Source organism: Mytilus californianus, unplaced genomic scaffold (genome assembly GCF_021869535.1).
Source record: "Mytilus californianus isolate M0D057914Y unplaced genomic scaffold, xbMytCali1.0.p SCAF_5, whole genome shotgun sequence".
In the NCBI taxonomy this organism is placed as follows: domain Eukaryota; kingdom Metazoa; phylum Mollusca; class Bivalvia; order Mytilida; family Mytilidae; genus Mytilus; species Mytilus californianus.
The window spans coordinates 43,605,299-43,622,323 of NW_026262701.1; the positions used below are offsets into that span (position 1 = coordinate 43,605,299).

Below are 17,025 nucleotides of genomic sequence, written 5' to 3' on the forward strand. Positions count from 1 at the left end.
GCCATAATTATGAAATTGTCTTTGATGATTTTAAATGGCAAAAATCAATACTGTTGATTGTTTTATACCAAAGATAGATCCACAGAGAAAAATCGCTTACAAATTAATTTCAGATAAACCAGAAGCACCGCAAAATTTTTCTGACGGAACAACAACGTTTAGATCAGTAAATCTATCCTGGATAGCTGGATTCAATGGCGGAGACACCCAACAATTTACTGTCCAGTTTAAAACTACAGATGATGACAAGTGGGAAACAAAGATTGTGCATACTAATGAAACAAGAACGGGGAGTACGATATACTACACATTGGATCAGCTGAGACCAGACACGTCATATCAAGTAATGGTTTTCTCAATTAACAAATATGGAAAAAGGAATGCATCACTTGAATTCAAAACAAAAGGTAAGTTCAGCAAACAGATGAGACTTTGTTTTTCGCTTGTGTTTTTGTTTATGTTTGGTGTTTGACCTTTCGTTTGTTGTTTTGTCTTTTTTTTCTTGATTCTTTTGTCTCAACAATTTGTTTATTTAAATGTTATTGTATTGCTTTATACTCTTTATAATCACTAAACAGTAGTTAATACAATGAACAGGTGAGTGATACAGCAAACAAAGCACTTACATATTAATCAAGACGAAAATGGTACAAAAAAGCCATTTCAAAACAGTTTTAACCGATATACACATGAAGCTTAAAATACTACCAATATTTTTTGTATATATTTATTGGTTATTTTATTCAACTTGTAAAGACAATTCCGAATACCCAATTATGAGGTATCTGTCAAATACGATAAATGATTATACTTGAAAAAGGTTTTCCTAGATACAGATAAATATTTACTGATACCCGTGAATAGACATTAAGTCTTTTGAAAATGGTTTATTTATAAGTGGACAGCTGCATTGAACTAGCTTTCAATAGCTTTAAGTACTCTTATATAGGTAGTTTGTTTTTTTTGTCTTTTTCGTATCTGATTGTGTATACTTTGTGCAGATTTAATAAGTCAAGCCCTTTCTAACTGATGTTTAAAAAATTGAAACCACACGTTTAATAATTTCATGCGTCCGAAGCGCTTTTCTGGATTTACATTCATCAGGAACGCTCAAAGCTAAACATTTGAAATCCGAGGATGTATAAGTACCGAAACCGTTGAAGAGCTATATGACAAAAATACCTAAAATAAATAGCCAAATTCATCTAAAGTCAACTTTGCTTGAGGGAGTTGAAACCTAAGTTTCTTAATAATTTCAAAATTAAAGTTTCTTCTTTTGGTTTGCTTTAAAACCAATTTCCAAGGTTCGAGGAGGGCTGGGCCTCAGGTTTAACACTTAAACACTCTGTTTATGCGTAGCTCACGTTAGGGGCCTGCAATTCAATCGTTGTTGTCGGTTGCTTGCTGCCATATTAGTTTTTTTTTTCTCGTTTATTCTTTTAACATATTTGACCGCTTTTCAATTGTTTCACATTTTTGTATGCCAGGGCCATTAATGGCTGATTATACGGTATGGGTTTTGTTCATGTTTGAAGGACATTAAAGTGACTAATAGTTTACATTTGAATGGTGGATCGCTGTCCCGATGGCAATCTAGCTGCTGCTTTTTTTTTTATATATTATACTTTTTATGTAGGCATATGTTAAGTGAATAATTTCAGTGATATGAAGAGGTAAACTCGTTATGTGATGGGGTGAGTGTTATTCATTTTCACAAAATTTAAAAAGCGGGTACTCATTTCATCAAGTTACTCTAATAGAGACGAAAAAAGAATACTGTTAATTCAGAAAATATTGCGAGGTTTTTATTAATGCGAATAATGCGACTCCTTGAGTATCGCAATACTAAGATTATTCTGATATCTGGTACATATATCTGTATATAGCTTTTCTTAAAATCGCAATAATTAAAGTAACATTTTTGTTCATTCTTCAAAAATTGAAATAATAAATGCACGCATTAATTTCTGAATTAACAGTACTAGTACTTTATTGTAAATATTTCTATAATAATACTATAATCATGAATAATACATATATGTACATTTACACTTTGTTTATTTTCTTTTCTTTGCATATTTAAGTGGAACCCACCTTATCATCACCATCATCAACAACATCGGTTTCTCCGCTATCAATTGGCATCGGATGTGGTAGTGCAGTTCTAGTTTTACTTATAATTCTATTAGTGTTTATCAGTAGAAGAAAGAAAGACAGCAAAACAGGTATGTAACTTGACATAAAGACATACACTAATGAGGCTTCTGACTTGTATGAGGAACTTACAATGATGTTGATTTAAGCTAGTGTTTCATCTCCCAATCCCCCTTTATGAAATGTTGATCAATTTTTTATGCCCCCGCCGTAGCGGTGGGGGCATTAAGTTTTACCCTTGTCCGTCTGTACGTACGAAATTGGTTTCCGTTCTCTAACTTGAGTTTGCCTCAACCAAATGCTATGAAACTTATACACAATGCTTAATATCACAAAACACAGATCAAGTTTAAAATTTTGGTGGCGTCACTTAAACGGTTCTAGAGTTATGCCCCTTTATAAATGGAAAATTGCAAAATTTTTAATTTCTGTTCTCTAACTTGAGTTTGCCTCAACCAAATGTTATATACACAATACTTATTACCACAAAACACAGATCAAGTTTGAATTTTGGTGGCGTCACTTTAACCGTTCTAGAGTTATGCCCTTTATAAATGGAAAAAATGCTAAATTTTTAGTTTCCGTTCTCTAACTTAAGTTTGCCTCAACCAAATGTTATGAAACCTATACACAATGCTTATTACCACAAAACACAGATCACGTTTGAATTTTGGTGGCATCACTTTAACCGTTCTAGAGTTATGCTCCTTTATAAATGGAAAAATTGCAAACTTTTTATTTTCTTCTAAATATCAAGTAATTTTTACAAAAATTGGAGTTATCTTCCTTTGTCCATGATTATAGTTGAATCAACTACAATCAATGCTTTATACAATGCAATGTTTAATTTTGACTTCCACTGATAAAACACAGATCAAGTTGAATTTGGGTAGTGTCACTTTAACCATTATTGAGTTATGCCCCTTTATAAATCGAAAGATTGCAAAATTTTTAGTTTCCATTCTGTAACTTAAGTTTGCCTCAACCAAACATTATGAAACCTATACACAATATTCATTACCACAAAACTAAGATCAAGTACAATTTTTTTGTTTCCGTTTTCTAACTTTAGTTTGCCTCAACCAAATGTTATGAAACTTATACACGATGTTTATCACTACATAATACAGAGTAAGTACGAAATGTAGTGGTGACACTTTTCCCATTCTTGAGTTATGTCCCTTTATAAACATAAAAATTGCTGAATTTTTCGTTTCCGTTCTGTAACTTTTGTTTGTCTCAACCAAATGTTATAAAACTTAAACACAACCGTTCTAGAGATATGCGTGTTTACAAATAGAAAAATTGCTGAAATTTTAGTTTCTGTTCTCTACTTAAGTTAGCCTCAACCAAATGTTGTTAGACTTACACACAATGCTTATTACCACAAAAATCAGATCAAGTTCAAATTTGGGTAGCCTCATTTGTACCGTTTTTCAGTTATGTCCCTTTATAACTATATGATATGCAAGCGGGGGCATCATCTGTGTCCACATGTAGACACTATCCACATTTATTTAAACTATTGGTGGTCCATTTCTATGTAAAGTCGATTGCTATAAAATAATTAAAATTATAAAACAAAGCATTTTAGCATGAATAATTCATACAGGAATATAACAGAAACAGGAAATACTTATCTCTTGTACCTAATTTGCAGAAATAGATATAAGATTTTACGACCCTGTTAATATTTGAGTATTTATAGCTCACCTGTCCCAAAGGGCCAAGTGAGCTTTTCTCATCACTTGGCGTTCGTCGTCGTCTGTTAACTTTTACAAAAATATTTTCCTCTGAAATTACTGGTCAAATTCAACCAAACTTGGCCACAATCACCATTGAGGTATCTAGTTAAATAATGTGCCCGATGACCCCGCCTGCCAACCAAGATGGCCAACATGGCTAAAAATAGAACATAGGGGTAAAATGCAAGTTTTGTCTATTATTTTGAAAACTGTTACGAAAAAAGAAAATCTGGCAGGTGCAGAAATGTTCAAAATTGTGAGCTCTACCAATTGTCCATATACGTCAGAACTGTCAGACGACTTCTTATAGGAGTTAATGCCCTTAAATGACAATTTTACCATTTTTTTTTCATTTTTGCCTTCTAGTAATATCCTGAAAACTATGATAAATAGAGATACAACTTTAAATCGTACATATGATCAGAAAGACAAGTTCTACAAATAACTCTAATGGTCAAAATCGTCAGTTGACTCCTTATTAGAGTTATTGCCCTTTAATGACGATTTTTACCATTTTTGTTTTTTTGCGTTTTTACCTTATATCTTAAAAATTATAATAGATACATAGAAACTTAAACAAGCAAAAAGGATCAGCAAGACAAGATTTACAATGAAGACAAATGGAGGAAATCGTTCATCGACTCATTATTGGAGTCATTGCCCTTAAATGACGATTTTTACCATTTATTTTGCGTTTTGCCTTATACATGTTATTTGATAAAGATAGATAAATAGACACTATAAATAACAAAAATGATCAGCAAGGCCAGATCTACTAACAAGTCAAACTTTGCTGATATTGTTAGTAGACTGTCACTCTTTATAGGAGTGATTGTCCTTATATGAGGATTTTTTTTTACCCTCTTTTGTGTTTTGAGCAAAAACTAAAGAAGATAGAGAGAAACTAAACAGACTAAATGATCAGCAATACAAGATCAACAAAACAAGATTTTTGTCATGAATTCTATTCTCGTCTACAATTTTGGAGGGTATCCTTTGTTGAATATGCACATAGACCAAGGTGAGCGACACAGGCTCCTTAGAGCCTCTAGTTTTGCAAGGCAAAACGAAAGAAAAAATATTTAGTTGTCTCTCTTATATTTCTAGACTGTACAAGAACGGCTGCATATTGTTAAAACAATTGTGTGATCTCTTTATGTGTTGCTTGTGTTTTCTTTGACGCAAAATTAACATCTGTTTTACTTCACTCATTAATTAATTGCTATAGAAGGACTACGTAAATCGCCAATATTACAGACATATTCGGGAATTCTTATTACACCAAGACAAAAATATTTATTTCAACGTATAATACCGATTGCAACGAAGACATGGTTAATAATTGGTATCCAAGGAACAAAATACTTGATATTTGCCATTTAACCAGTCATTTCGTGTTTTAATATGCAGAAAAGTCCACTTTGAACGAATCTTCATACACCATCTGGTAAAACATAGATAGTTGCATATACATGTACATTGTGTATGAGATGGTATGTTTGTCCTTGTGTCATATGTTAATATTTGATTTCCCATAATCAAAATCAGGAATTCTTGTTTTAAATGTTCATGCATACGATTGCCGTTACCAAATAATATGTTACTTACACAAAAGTATTCGCAGATGAGAATTGTAGCTCTAATTTTCCTGTGGATATTTCTTTTTTAAACATGGCTCCTAGTCACATTTTTTTAATTTGTGAACAGAATAATGATGAATGCAACGGCAGACACAGTATGGAGACTTTATCTGATGATTTGTGATTATTTGATGTTTCAGTGTATAAGTGTACCTGTGAAATAGTCCAAGCAACGCGAAAATAGCCAATGCAGTTATTTTCGTCCAATAATAAATAATTATGAAAAAATGGGAAGAAGGATTGGAAAAACAATGTACCAGGGGAGGATAATAGTCCATCATGACTATGGAACTATTGGCTGGAAAATAGTATGAGAAAGAATTAAAGAAATAAAAATAGTACAAGTAATTCATTCTTTTCTATCAGCTATCAAACATGATCATTTTTTAACCTTGATTCATTAGATGAAGAGCATTGTTTTCAATTTTTATTTTTGGTTTAGTAAAAGAAGATTCAGATGAACCTGCGAGTGCAGAGTATGCTTCTGTTGTTAAATCCAAATCTAAAAAGGTTCACTACAAAGGTAAGTCACTTTCATAAATAATCTTATTTAATTACATTGTAACTTATTTGGTTTCCCAAATGTTTGTATTAGAGCGTCATACATGTAGATAAGTCTTACATATTTAGGTATTAGATGAAACGCGAGTCCCGGGTACAAAAACATAAGCTTGATATCTTTGGTGCGTTTGTTTCCATGAAATTCTAATATTGATAATATTAATAACAACACAAACAACATTTCTAAAAGACCAAAAAAGTGAAAAAGTATATTTTAACAAAACGCATTTGACTAGCAGGTCGAACAACTGATGTTCTTAAACCCTGCTGACTGCCTTGATGATTGCCAAATAAACGGATCATCAGATGTAACAAAATGGATCTTAATTAATAATTCAATACCAAACAGAAAGCAATATACGTGCGTAAAAGATGGTATACCGCAAACAAAAGGTGCAAAAATTAGTACACCATAATGGATTTCGACAATGAATGTCTCTTCAGTGATGTTAGGAATCGAAACGGTATTTGGAAGGCCATATAATTTACCTCAATTTAGGATAGACTCTTGAATTTTGAAGAGTCGAAATAGGATGAACTGATCGTATAAACCCGAAGGCAAATATAATACAATCCCAAACAAAAAATATAAACAAGTCTAAATTGAAAACAACGTTCAAACCCATGATTGCGTTGGACGAAAAACGCAATTTTTATACGTGTGCATGCAAAACAAATTTCTTGGTAGAGGGGTCTAAATACAGCACAAGCAACATTTTCTAAAAGACCAAAGAAGTGAAAAAGTATATTTTAACAAAACGCATTTGACTAGCAGGTTTATATATTGTTGTAAATTACTTTTACCGATTTTCTATTATTCCTTGTATACACTATTCTTATTTTAAGTGTTTATGGTATTTTTGTGCAAATAATTAGTTTTCCTTTTTCTGTAACTATATAGATCTACAAACAAATCCATTATGTACAAAAATAAATAGGTGTGGTATAATGTTTAATGAAACAACTATCCATATTTAGAGTACCAAATGAACATAGATTGACATTTTTTTCAAAGACATCATTAAAAATCCACAGCATACATTTTTTTGTACGTCACACAATTTCATACCAGCCGTTTAAATCTCGACTGCCTTTCTTTTTGGGGAGCGTTTATATATTTAATCTACCAGGTTATTGTATTTCAGAAGATGCAATTGAGACAGAAAATAATGAATATGCAGTTGTTGACAAATCAAATAAAGGTAAGTTATTTATATTTTGTTCTTATTATAAATCAAATTAAAAACTGGAACCAAAACCAATGTTTCTTTTTCCTACAATATGACGACTCATGCTTCGCATTAGTATGCAAATTGTCAGAATCAGTTATGTAACAGTAATTTATGTAAGATCAGAAATTCGAATATAAAGACGACTTCTAAAGTTACGTGTAGATTTGTGATTGACAACAATTGAACGTGTCGTCTTTTTCAGTTTCCTTAAATACTTAACCTGCTAGTCTAGGTTTGAGTTTATCTCCTCAAAAGATAGCTTTTATTCGATTTTAAGAATACTATTTTTGACATTTGACGAATTATCATTTTTATAGAGAAATCTGAAGCACATGGGAATACAAAAAATATTGAATCATTTAAATGCAGACCAACCATGTCGACTTTCGATAACATTTCTAGTAAAAGTGCATTTTTATTGTACTCGTACACTCATCTATTTGTAACTATCCACATATTATCAACATTTGACTTTTGTGATATTTTTGAACCACAGATAACACAGAGGATGAAAGTGTTTATGCAAATCAAGAGGACGGAGAGTTGCTTATTCATAAACCTTTAGAAGCACAATCATCTGGACGGGTTTGTATAACTTGATAAATTTTATTATTTTTGTAAAGGACCAAAATCATAAACGGGAGTTGTTGAGCATGTTATTTTGCACATACTTCGTAACAACATAAACGGTACCAGTTTTTCTGCACCTGATGCGCATTTCCACAAAAAATGTCTCTATCGATGCTCGAGGCCAAAATATTTGAAAATCCAAAGCATATTAAAAGGATGAAGAGCTATAAACCAAAAAGGACAAAAAAAAACATATGCTTTAAATATAAAGAAAAAAGAAAAGACAAATTTTGATAAGACAAATGCGAAGTATCATACATGTATACAATTTTTCCTTGCCCAAACATACTTTACTGCTACCGCATCGGTAATGGCAAGAGCATTTGTGTTTTTGAGCAGAAATGTTTCTTGTTTGTCAAGAAAAGTATCCGCTGTTTCAATCGCTATCGTTTCCAAAGCCATATACATGTCATATATTATTATTATAGTTTTATTCTTACTAAAATTGTAACATAGTGGCTGAATTTAAAATCGGTATAACAGTGATCGATCATAACACGGTGAATAATAAAAGTAAAATTATCCTCCAACATCTATTCTTGTACTATTAATGACATACTATTCAATGGGCATGTTTTAAACACATTGTTTAATTCTAAAATATTTGAAAAATAATTTGTTCCGGATGGGCTTGTACTGTTAAGGACATACCATTTAATGAGCATGGTTTAAACACATTGTTTAATTCTAAAATATTTGAAAAATAATTTGTTCCAGATGGTCTTGTACTGTTAATGACATACCATTTAATGGGCATGTCTTAAACACATTTTTTAATTCTAAAATATTTGAAAATAATTTGTTCAAGATGGGAATTGAATAAATAGTTTGCTTTCACTGAAAATTATGGATGAAAAAAAAATACTGTGGATATATTTTAATTCGTGGATAGTAAATTTAGTGGATTTCTTTGGTGTAGGTGAACCACGCATTTAAATGTTCAACAAAATATATCATAGGCTTGCATACATAATTTTGCAAAACCATGAATTCGAATATCCACGAAAAATGTAATTTTTCCACTATCCACAAAAACTTGTACCTCCGAAAATAAATGAATCCACAGTACATCATTGAATTACCAAAAAAATAGTCTTGTCCCTGTTTGTTTTATTTATGAAAATAAATGGTTGATACCGGGAGTTGTGCTACATTACAATTTAACCGATGGCGTATGTGGAGTCGAATATATTTAATCTGAGGATGCACTTGCTTTAAGTTCCGGTATCTTATTGTTGGTGTTATTAGTCATTTGAATATAAATTAATCTTTTTCTCATTGAAATTGATTTTTGTGTTATTTAAACAAGTCATCAGATCCAATGAAATACACAAACCGAAATCTTTTTCTATTTACATTTTGTATTTTTTGCATCAAGTATAACTAATGTGAACATATTTGGTGAATGGATTTATGGTTACAATTGCTATTCTTCATATATTTATAAATTAAACTGTATTAAGTTACTGACATTTCGTTATGGTAAAGATAGTAAAGCAGTTATTTTATGTATCATTTTTATTTTTTGTAATATTCAATGAGATACTTAAAAACCAGGAAGTGTCATTTCAAGCATGCAAACATTAATTTGACAAACTCATTAGAACATTCAAAGTATTTGAAGTAATATTTCTAAGTATCAACTTTATCAAGGACTTATACTTTGATCTTATACATGATTTAACATTTTATTTTAAGAGCACAAATCAGGATGGTTTGACATATATAGAAGTATCCTTCACAAGTAACCAATCAGATCGACGTCCAATCATTGGAGCTGAATCCAAAACCGACTATGTTGATATAGATTTCACAAGGAAAGCGGACCCATTACCGGATGATTCTGATTAGTGACCTTTTTAACACTTTTACATTTGTATTCAAGTGTATTGTTGGACACTATAGAATCATTGTACATAGTTTAAAGTACATCACTTGAACACTCGCAACTATATAAGAGGGTGTTGATGGGGTTTAGTGAAAAGGGAATTATGGTCAAAATATTAATTACAGATAAAATGGACCAAAAAAAATAAATTATAAAATCATGAGGTGTTAAAATATAAGAATACGGAACATTGAAGAAGAAAGAAAATAATGACTTAAAAAACTTTAAAATACAGAAACGAAGAAAACCATATCAAGACCCTAGTCTATTAATTTTTTTAAATCAGAGAATTCTGACGATAAATACATTCCTATTTCGGATGAGAATACTGGTCATAAGTCAGTTGTAATTTTAAAAATCAGCAACTAAATAGGAAATCCTGCAGGGTCTTTTTTGTCATTTCGCGTATTTCTAAGGTCATGCATAAACTCATTTAAAAAATATTTCATCTGTGTGTGTTTCTGTGTGTGTGTGTGTGGTTTACGTCGTTGTCATTTTGCTAGATTGATAAAGTGTACTGAATAGCAAACTCAAATAATGTACAAAAAAACTTTCATGATACAGCTTATATTATTGATGTATCTTTTCATTTACATGTATTATTTTTCTTTCAAATAAAATTGTATTCTATGTAATGTGTACCTTTATAGTGTATATTGCTCTACGGCCCCAATGACTTCTGTTGAGTAACGCCAGCTTTAAACACAGGCTCAAATATGTATCTTTCCTGTATCTGTTTTTTCATCGCTTTTCATTTAAAGTTCTGAAAAAGGAAACGTCCAAATTCACCTTATGCCGGAACGAATATTTACACTGTATATAAATGTGCTATTTTGTTTTACCATGAATTAAACATAACTTTATATATAACATCCTATTCAACTTTAAAACAGAAGTTTCCAATAACAAATTATTGTTTAATTACCATCAAGGTCTATAATTCGGTCTTAAGTTTATCAAACAATTTACAATCTTATCAGTTACATTACGCCATATTAATTCAAAATCCGTAACGCCATTTTCTTTTTCATTGTCCTGTATTGCACTTCTTTAATTGTTTGTTTATAGAAATTTAAGTGGTAATTTCATTGAACACTAATTATTATTTCATTATTATAGAAAAACTTCTGTTCAATCATAAAAACTTTATACTAGGATACTTTACGATTGACTCATTTTGTAGGTATTTTCAATATTTTTTGTTTGTGGTTTCGTATTACTCAATCTTTATTGTCTTTATGTTGTGTAGAATGTTACGTGTTTATGTCGTTTTTAGGTTGACCATAATGTTATCTACCTTTTTTCTGACTTGTGTGTTTTATTCATCCCCTTTGGAATAAAACAAATAAGATTCAACTTTAAATCGCTCGCAACATAGGTTTTGCCTATTAACATGTTTTGCCACTCGGCGTTAAGTTAATAATAATCAAATCAGTTTTAACACCCGTGTTTTGGTATAAAATATTTTATAGCACATGCTTATAAATATTGACGTTTTTTATTCTATTGTTTAGTGTATCTAGATTCAAATAAATGTTAAACGATTTAGATAATTACTTATGGTGACAAAACTCATGTTTTAACGCGAAAGAAGGAAGAATATTTTATTAAAAGAAAACACCAATTTCCGGAAAAAGGCTAAATTTAAGAGATTAATCCGTTCGTGAGTGCTTGGTATAATAAGTTGTCTACTTTCCGTTTGTTAAGTGTTTTTTTCATCTTTGTTTCCTTTTCAACTTAATAAGACACTACCACGCATTCGCGGAACACCACCAGATATAGATCGATTTTTATTTTTAAAAGCTTGCTTTCATTAACATGGTACGGTATTACACAACAGATATATATTTTTGGAAAGATTTAAAACTTGTAAATGAAATCAAGTAACATGTGTGAAAAAAATATCATTTTTCGATCAAAATACATAAAGATGTTTCAGTTTTTGCTTATTTTGTAAGAATTTTAAGTAGGCAAACAAACGTATCGAAATTGCACGCTTGTTTTTGTTTTGTACAGGTACATTATATTTCAATATTTTCTTGTATGAAGAACTATTCAAATTTCTATATTAAACAGCATTTTGTACAAATTATGCAGATTCAATCACTAGGCATCACGAAACCTGAACATGTATATATCTGAAAAAAATCGTTATGGAGCCTGGTATTGGAGATTTGTGTACCTCACATTGAGCACACTATTGCATATGTTTATTCTGTTCAATCAGTTTGCAGAAGAATAGTTTCAAAACATTTAACTATCCCCTTTTGCTTTTACTCACTACTCTCCAGTCTACTTGTAAGTTATATTCCATCTTATGTTCATGATATTGTAATAGTTGTTTTTTCCATGTATATTGTTTTATAGAACATGCATTCCTAGCATGTTTTCGTCATTATTAAATATGTTATGTGTTAATATTTGTAATGACAAATAATGTTTCCCAATGTTGTTATAACTTGTTTTTTTTTTATACTTTACTATTCTTTCAAATAAAATATGATCAAACTAAATTAACTTGTTATTTGAATGAAAAATTTGGTGAAAAAAAAATACCGTAAAATATTTCAGGATACTTTTAGTAAATCAAATGTTATTCAGCACAGAACAATGATCATCCTCTGACATATATTTTCTCAATTCATCGTCTCATTAGCTATCAACACATTATGTATATTTTGTTTGATCTATATTTTCCTGAACTAATTGTAGTTACTAATGTTTTTAACATTCTTACATAACGATCAAATTTAAGGACATTCAATTTACAATGTCAAATGTAGCTATCCACTTACAAGATATAAATGTTAATAAAAACTGTACAAAAAATACAAAGTTTACATGTTTTTCATGAACACTGAATGCCGCTCTCCGCAAATAGGAATTTATTTGTAATGTAAAACATAAACCCGAAAAGAATACGGAGATGTGGTATGACTGCCAATGAGACAACTATCTATCAAAGTTATCAATCAAAATTTTCGATTTATATTTGAAATGTATTTTGGTATTTTTATTAAACTATGGGGAAAATTTCACAAAAATATCAAAATTGCAGTTTAAGCAATCGTGAAGTGTTCATGATTTTATTAAATGTCGATGTAAAACTCTTAATCAGCCGCTGAATTATTTATATTAGGGATTGGTTTGGGTTTACTGAATAGAGAATAAGGGGGGGGGGGGGGGGGGGGGGGGGTAAAGAATAGAGAGAAATGTGTCAACAAAAATGTAAAATAAAGAATGCTTTGGTGCTAAAATATAAAGAAGCGAGAAAAACGTGCCAAAAAATCAAAAAGATTAGAAAAACTTTGATGCTAAAATGTAAGGAATTGAGAATGGTGAGCGAAAATAAGCCTAATACATAAAATGATACTGAATCAATGCATCCTCAGCAACTAACTCGTAAATGGAAAACTGGACATTCAGGATTAGATTTATAAAAACTTTATAGAACATAAAAATGAACACAACATACCTCACGTCCTCAATTAACTTTATAATAAAGAATAAGTGCTGGAAGTATAAATTTGACAGCAATCTGACAACATATGCATCTCAGAATATTTCATTTTGAGCAAATTGTTTCTAATAACACGTTTCGTGCAAAGGAGAAGATAAATATCTGTTTAAACGTATGTAAATACATAAAGTTAACCGTCTTGTCATAATCAATTAACAATCTGCAATAGAGTTAGAGTATAAAATTAACAAGTTAAGGAGAAAAAGTGTCGGAAGTTACGAAAGGTAGAATCAACCATAAGTGGAAGAAAGACTGACGAAATCATGGTGAAAAAACGGAAAACGTCGAAAATTTTAACAATACTCAACTTACAAATGTACCACTTCCTAAAAACTCAAGATTGGGGATATCTGAGGTGTTCCGAATGGGTTAAAATACCTTCTACGCATCTGGCACCTGTCTTGTTGATCGTTGTAAGTATAAATTCGAAGCCAAGTCTCATTCTGATGTCACAAACGAGGTTTTGTTGATCCATTATATTATCGTATTTTTTTTTATAATGGATGAATTAAAACAAAGTCAAGCTTCTTTCTTTGTTTCCAATAAGTATGCACTGTAACACCTATGATGGTGTTTACCTGGGAATGATTGTTAGGCAATTGATATGTGTTTTCTACTGTCCAGTGAGAAATATTACATGCATTTTTGGCGAGAAAACGGTTAACAATATATCTGGTAATTTTTCCATAGTGTTTCGATCTAGATGAAGGTCTGCAATAATAAAAAAACTGCTACTGCATAATGGCGGAAATCAATGTTTAATAGGGCAACACATTATTGCTGGAACGGTTTTTAACGTACAGAGAGGGAAGCATTCTTCCTACACTATACAAAGGTAATGACATCTAGACAGCTCGTGATAGAACAACGTCTTTAAGACCTTTAAATGATTGGTGGGAATTTCCTTGGTTGACCTGATTTAAAGATTTTTTTAAAAACAAAGCCATCCTCCCCCAAAAGAAATATATTCATTTTGGCGGAAATAACATTTTGTAAGATATCGATGAACATATCTTTTACTTCCGTTTTATCTTCCTTACAGCACGCATAGTATCATTGAAAATAGTGCACGGACCACGACATGTTATGATCTACGCTTGTTGTCAGATTGCGAAATTATTCACGTTTAAAAAGTTTCATGCTTTAAGGTATACAATAAATGAAAATATTCATGAATTTACACGATTCAAAAATTATTTGTATCAGATTCTATATTGACTTATTTGGAGATACAGCAGGAATATTAAAGTGGCAAATTAAGCTGCTTTAAGAATAAATAATAATGCAGATGGGTTTTTGTCAATTCAAACATTACCTTTATTAAACATTCTGGTAATGGTAAAGAAAGATATACGTCATCTTCCTCGAAAAAAAACTGGCTGATTCAAAACTATTCCCGTCAAAATGATAGAGATCAATTAGGGTAATACATTGCGTAGCTATGACAAATTGAAGAACAAAAATAGTAATTCAAATATTGCAGTCAAAATATCTTCTCTTCAATTAACCGTATTTTAAGAAATTGAGAAATTGAGGAGTTTTGAATTTTTTTTGATTTGAGTAATTGGGTAAATATTTAATCAAAAGGATATTGTTGATATATGTCACTCAGGCAGCACCTCCACAATAAAAGTAACCAAATATATGTCAGACCTTTGTCTAGAAGGATTTTTTTTTAAGCGTACGCCAACATCTTGACCATTTGATAAACAATCCAATTAATTTCAAAGTGAAATGATTAGTTAGGGGTTATGATAACGTCGAAATAGATGATAGTATTACTGATGCTTTATCAATTGACCGCACTGAATTATTGTATAATTACAGCAAAACAAATCGAAGGAAAAATAAAATATTCCGTTAGTTTTAATAACTAAATATAAACCATATATACGTAAAATAAAAAAAAAACGTATCATCCAACACTGGCATTTATTGCAGTTTGACGAAGAATGTGTACAAGTATTCAATGTTAAACCAATAGTTGCGTATATCAAACATAAAAGTGTAGGATATATGCTAAGTAGCAAAAAAAATTTAAAAATAATAGAACAAGTAATCCAATACAATAGAAAGATTACCTTAATAATTGTATGACATCAATACACTTAGGAACAAACTACTAGTGTCAAAATTGAGCCCTCATTGCCACTTATAATATTCAGAAAACTGTAGAGGGTCTTTCAAAATATCAAAGACATTATAGAAATGCTTGATTACTTCTTGGATTGGTTTAGACACGTGTAATAATTTAATAATGTAACAACAATATATTTTATAGATGACCTTACAGGGGTGATATTACCTTACACATCTTAGAATTATGTGTTAATTCAGCAAATTTGAACTTGTATAGAATATAGACATATTTACAAATAAAAAGACAAGAATGGACATGTTGTTTACCGAGCCATCAAATTTAGTTACAATCCGGGTAAACTTATTCATCCTTTAAAAAAACTTATTCTGAGACTAAAAGGTTACCAATTCGACACTGTAACTATATCTTTGAATGTTGTTTTATCTGGATAAATATTGATTTTGTAATCAATAAATAAAAACTCAACTAAATGTATGGCTATACGTGTACACATATGTACATTCACAGTCCTACAATCTGTCAATACCTATATTTTGGCATTGTACAAGGTCATTTTTTTCTTTGACTGTTAATGACGTTTCTACACTAAATCTATTGAATGCTGGATGTCTTATATTCATGATTTTTTAATCGATCGTTATTATAGGCTTCGATCAAAATTTCAGTAACTGCGAGTACTCACAGACCTGTACTTTGTGTCTTTGGCTTTTCGTAAGTTGTTTTTCTGCTTTGTATGGATCTTATGAGTGAAGCGCCCTTTCCCACTGATTTTGATAGTTTGTTTCTATGTGTGTTGTTACACTACTGTTAAAGGTAAGGGGGGGGGGGGGGGGGGGGGGGGGGGGAGGGCGCAAACATGTTTAACCGCGCCTCATTCTTTATACACTGGCAAAAATGCCACACATGTGTACATGCGTGACACATGCGTTTCACATGCGTGTCACACGCATGTGAAAGAGACGTTTCATGCCACGCATGTGACACATGTGTGAAAAACACATGTGATACGCATGATACACACATGTGATCATGCGTTTCACATGTGAATCACATGCGTAAGGAAATACACCTGTGATACATGCGTGATTACTACATGTAAAAGGCATGGTGCCTGTATTAAATATTTTTCAAAATGTCCTCCTATTTGTCCAATTACCATGATTATTGACATGTTTCTGTTCTCATGTGAATTACATGCAATTTCTAACACATTTTTCTAACACATGCGTTATACATGTGTTTTCTCTATATATACACAGGCAAAATGAAATTAAGGTGAATTGAGCATCAATCACACAAATTCACAGTATTTGAGCATATTTTAGATAAGTTAATGCTAATCTAGTACACATTCTATTTTGATATATAAATATTCTTCTTGGTCTTGACTATGTGTTCATACTTCCATTATATTTTACTTTCTTGATCCTAAACAATACAAAAAATATTTATCTATCAACTCCCAACTCACAATATCTCCAATGCAAGAGATAAGATGCAATAAAACAAAGAAGGCAAGCAAATATCCAGGTCACCTTAGTTCACTCCTAGAAT

The 17,025-nt window shown here is 31.1% G+C and overlaps 1 protein-coding gene across 4 annotated transcripts in view; it reads left to right on the forward strand.

Moving 5' to 3' along the window:
- Window positions 1–17,025, forward strand: part of LOC127702263 (uncharacterized) — a 249,338-nt gene that overhangs the window by 54,976 nt on the left and 177,337 nt on the right. The window contains exons 9-14 of one of the 4 annotated variants that reach the window (XM_052206389.1): window positions 114–407; window positions 2,085–2,225; window positions 5,982–6,062; window positions 7,246–7,302; window positions 7,829–7,917; window positions 9,661–10,485. The exons of 2 other annotated variants lie outside the window; for them this stretch is intronic. In XM_052206389.1, the coding sequence (XP_052062349.1) occupies window positions 114–407; window positions 2,085–2,225; window positions 5,982–6,062; window positions 7,246–7,302; window positions 7,829–7,917; window positions 9,661–9,813 (815 nt within the window). In that variant the 3' untranslated portion in view covers window positions 9,814–10,485. Of the gene's footprint in view, window positions 1–113; window positions 408–2,084; window positions 2,226–5,981; window positions 6,063–7,245; window positions 7,303–7,828; window positions 7,918–9,660; window positions 10,486–17,025 lie in introns of those variants that run through there. One more of the 4 variants, XM_052206390.1, reaches the window with a different exon arrangement.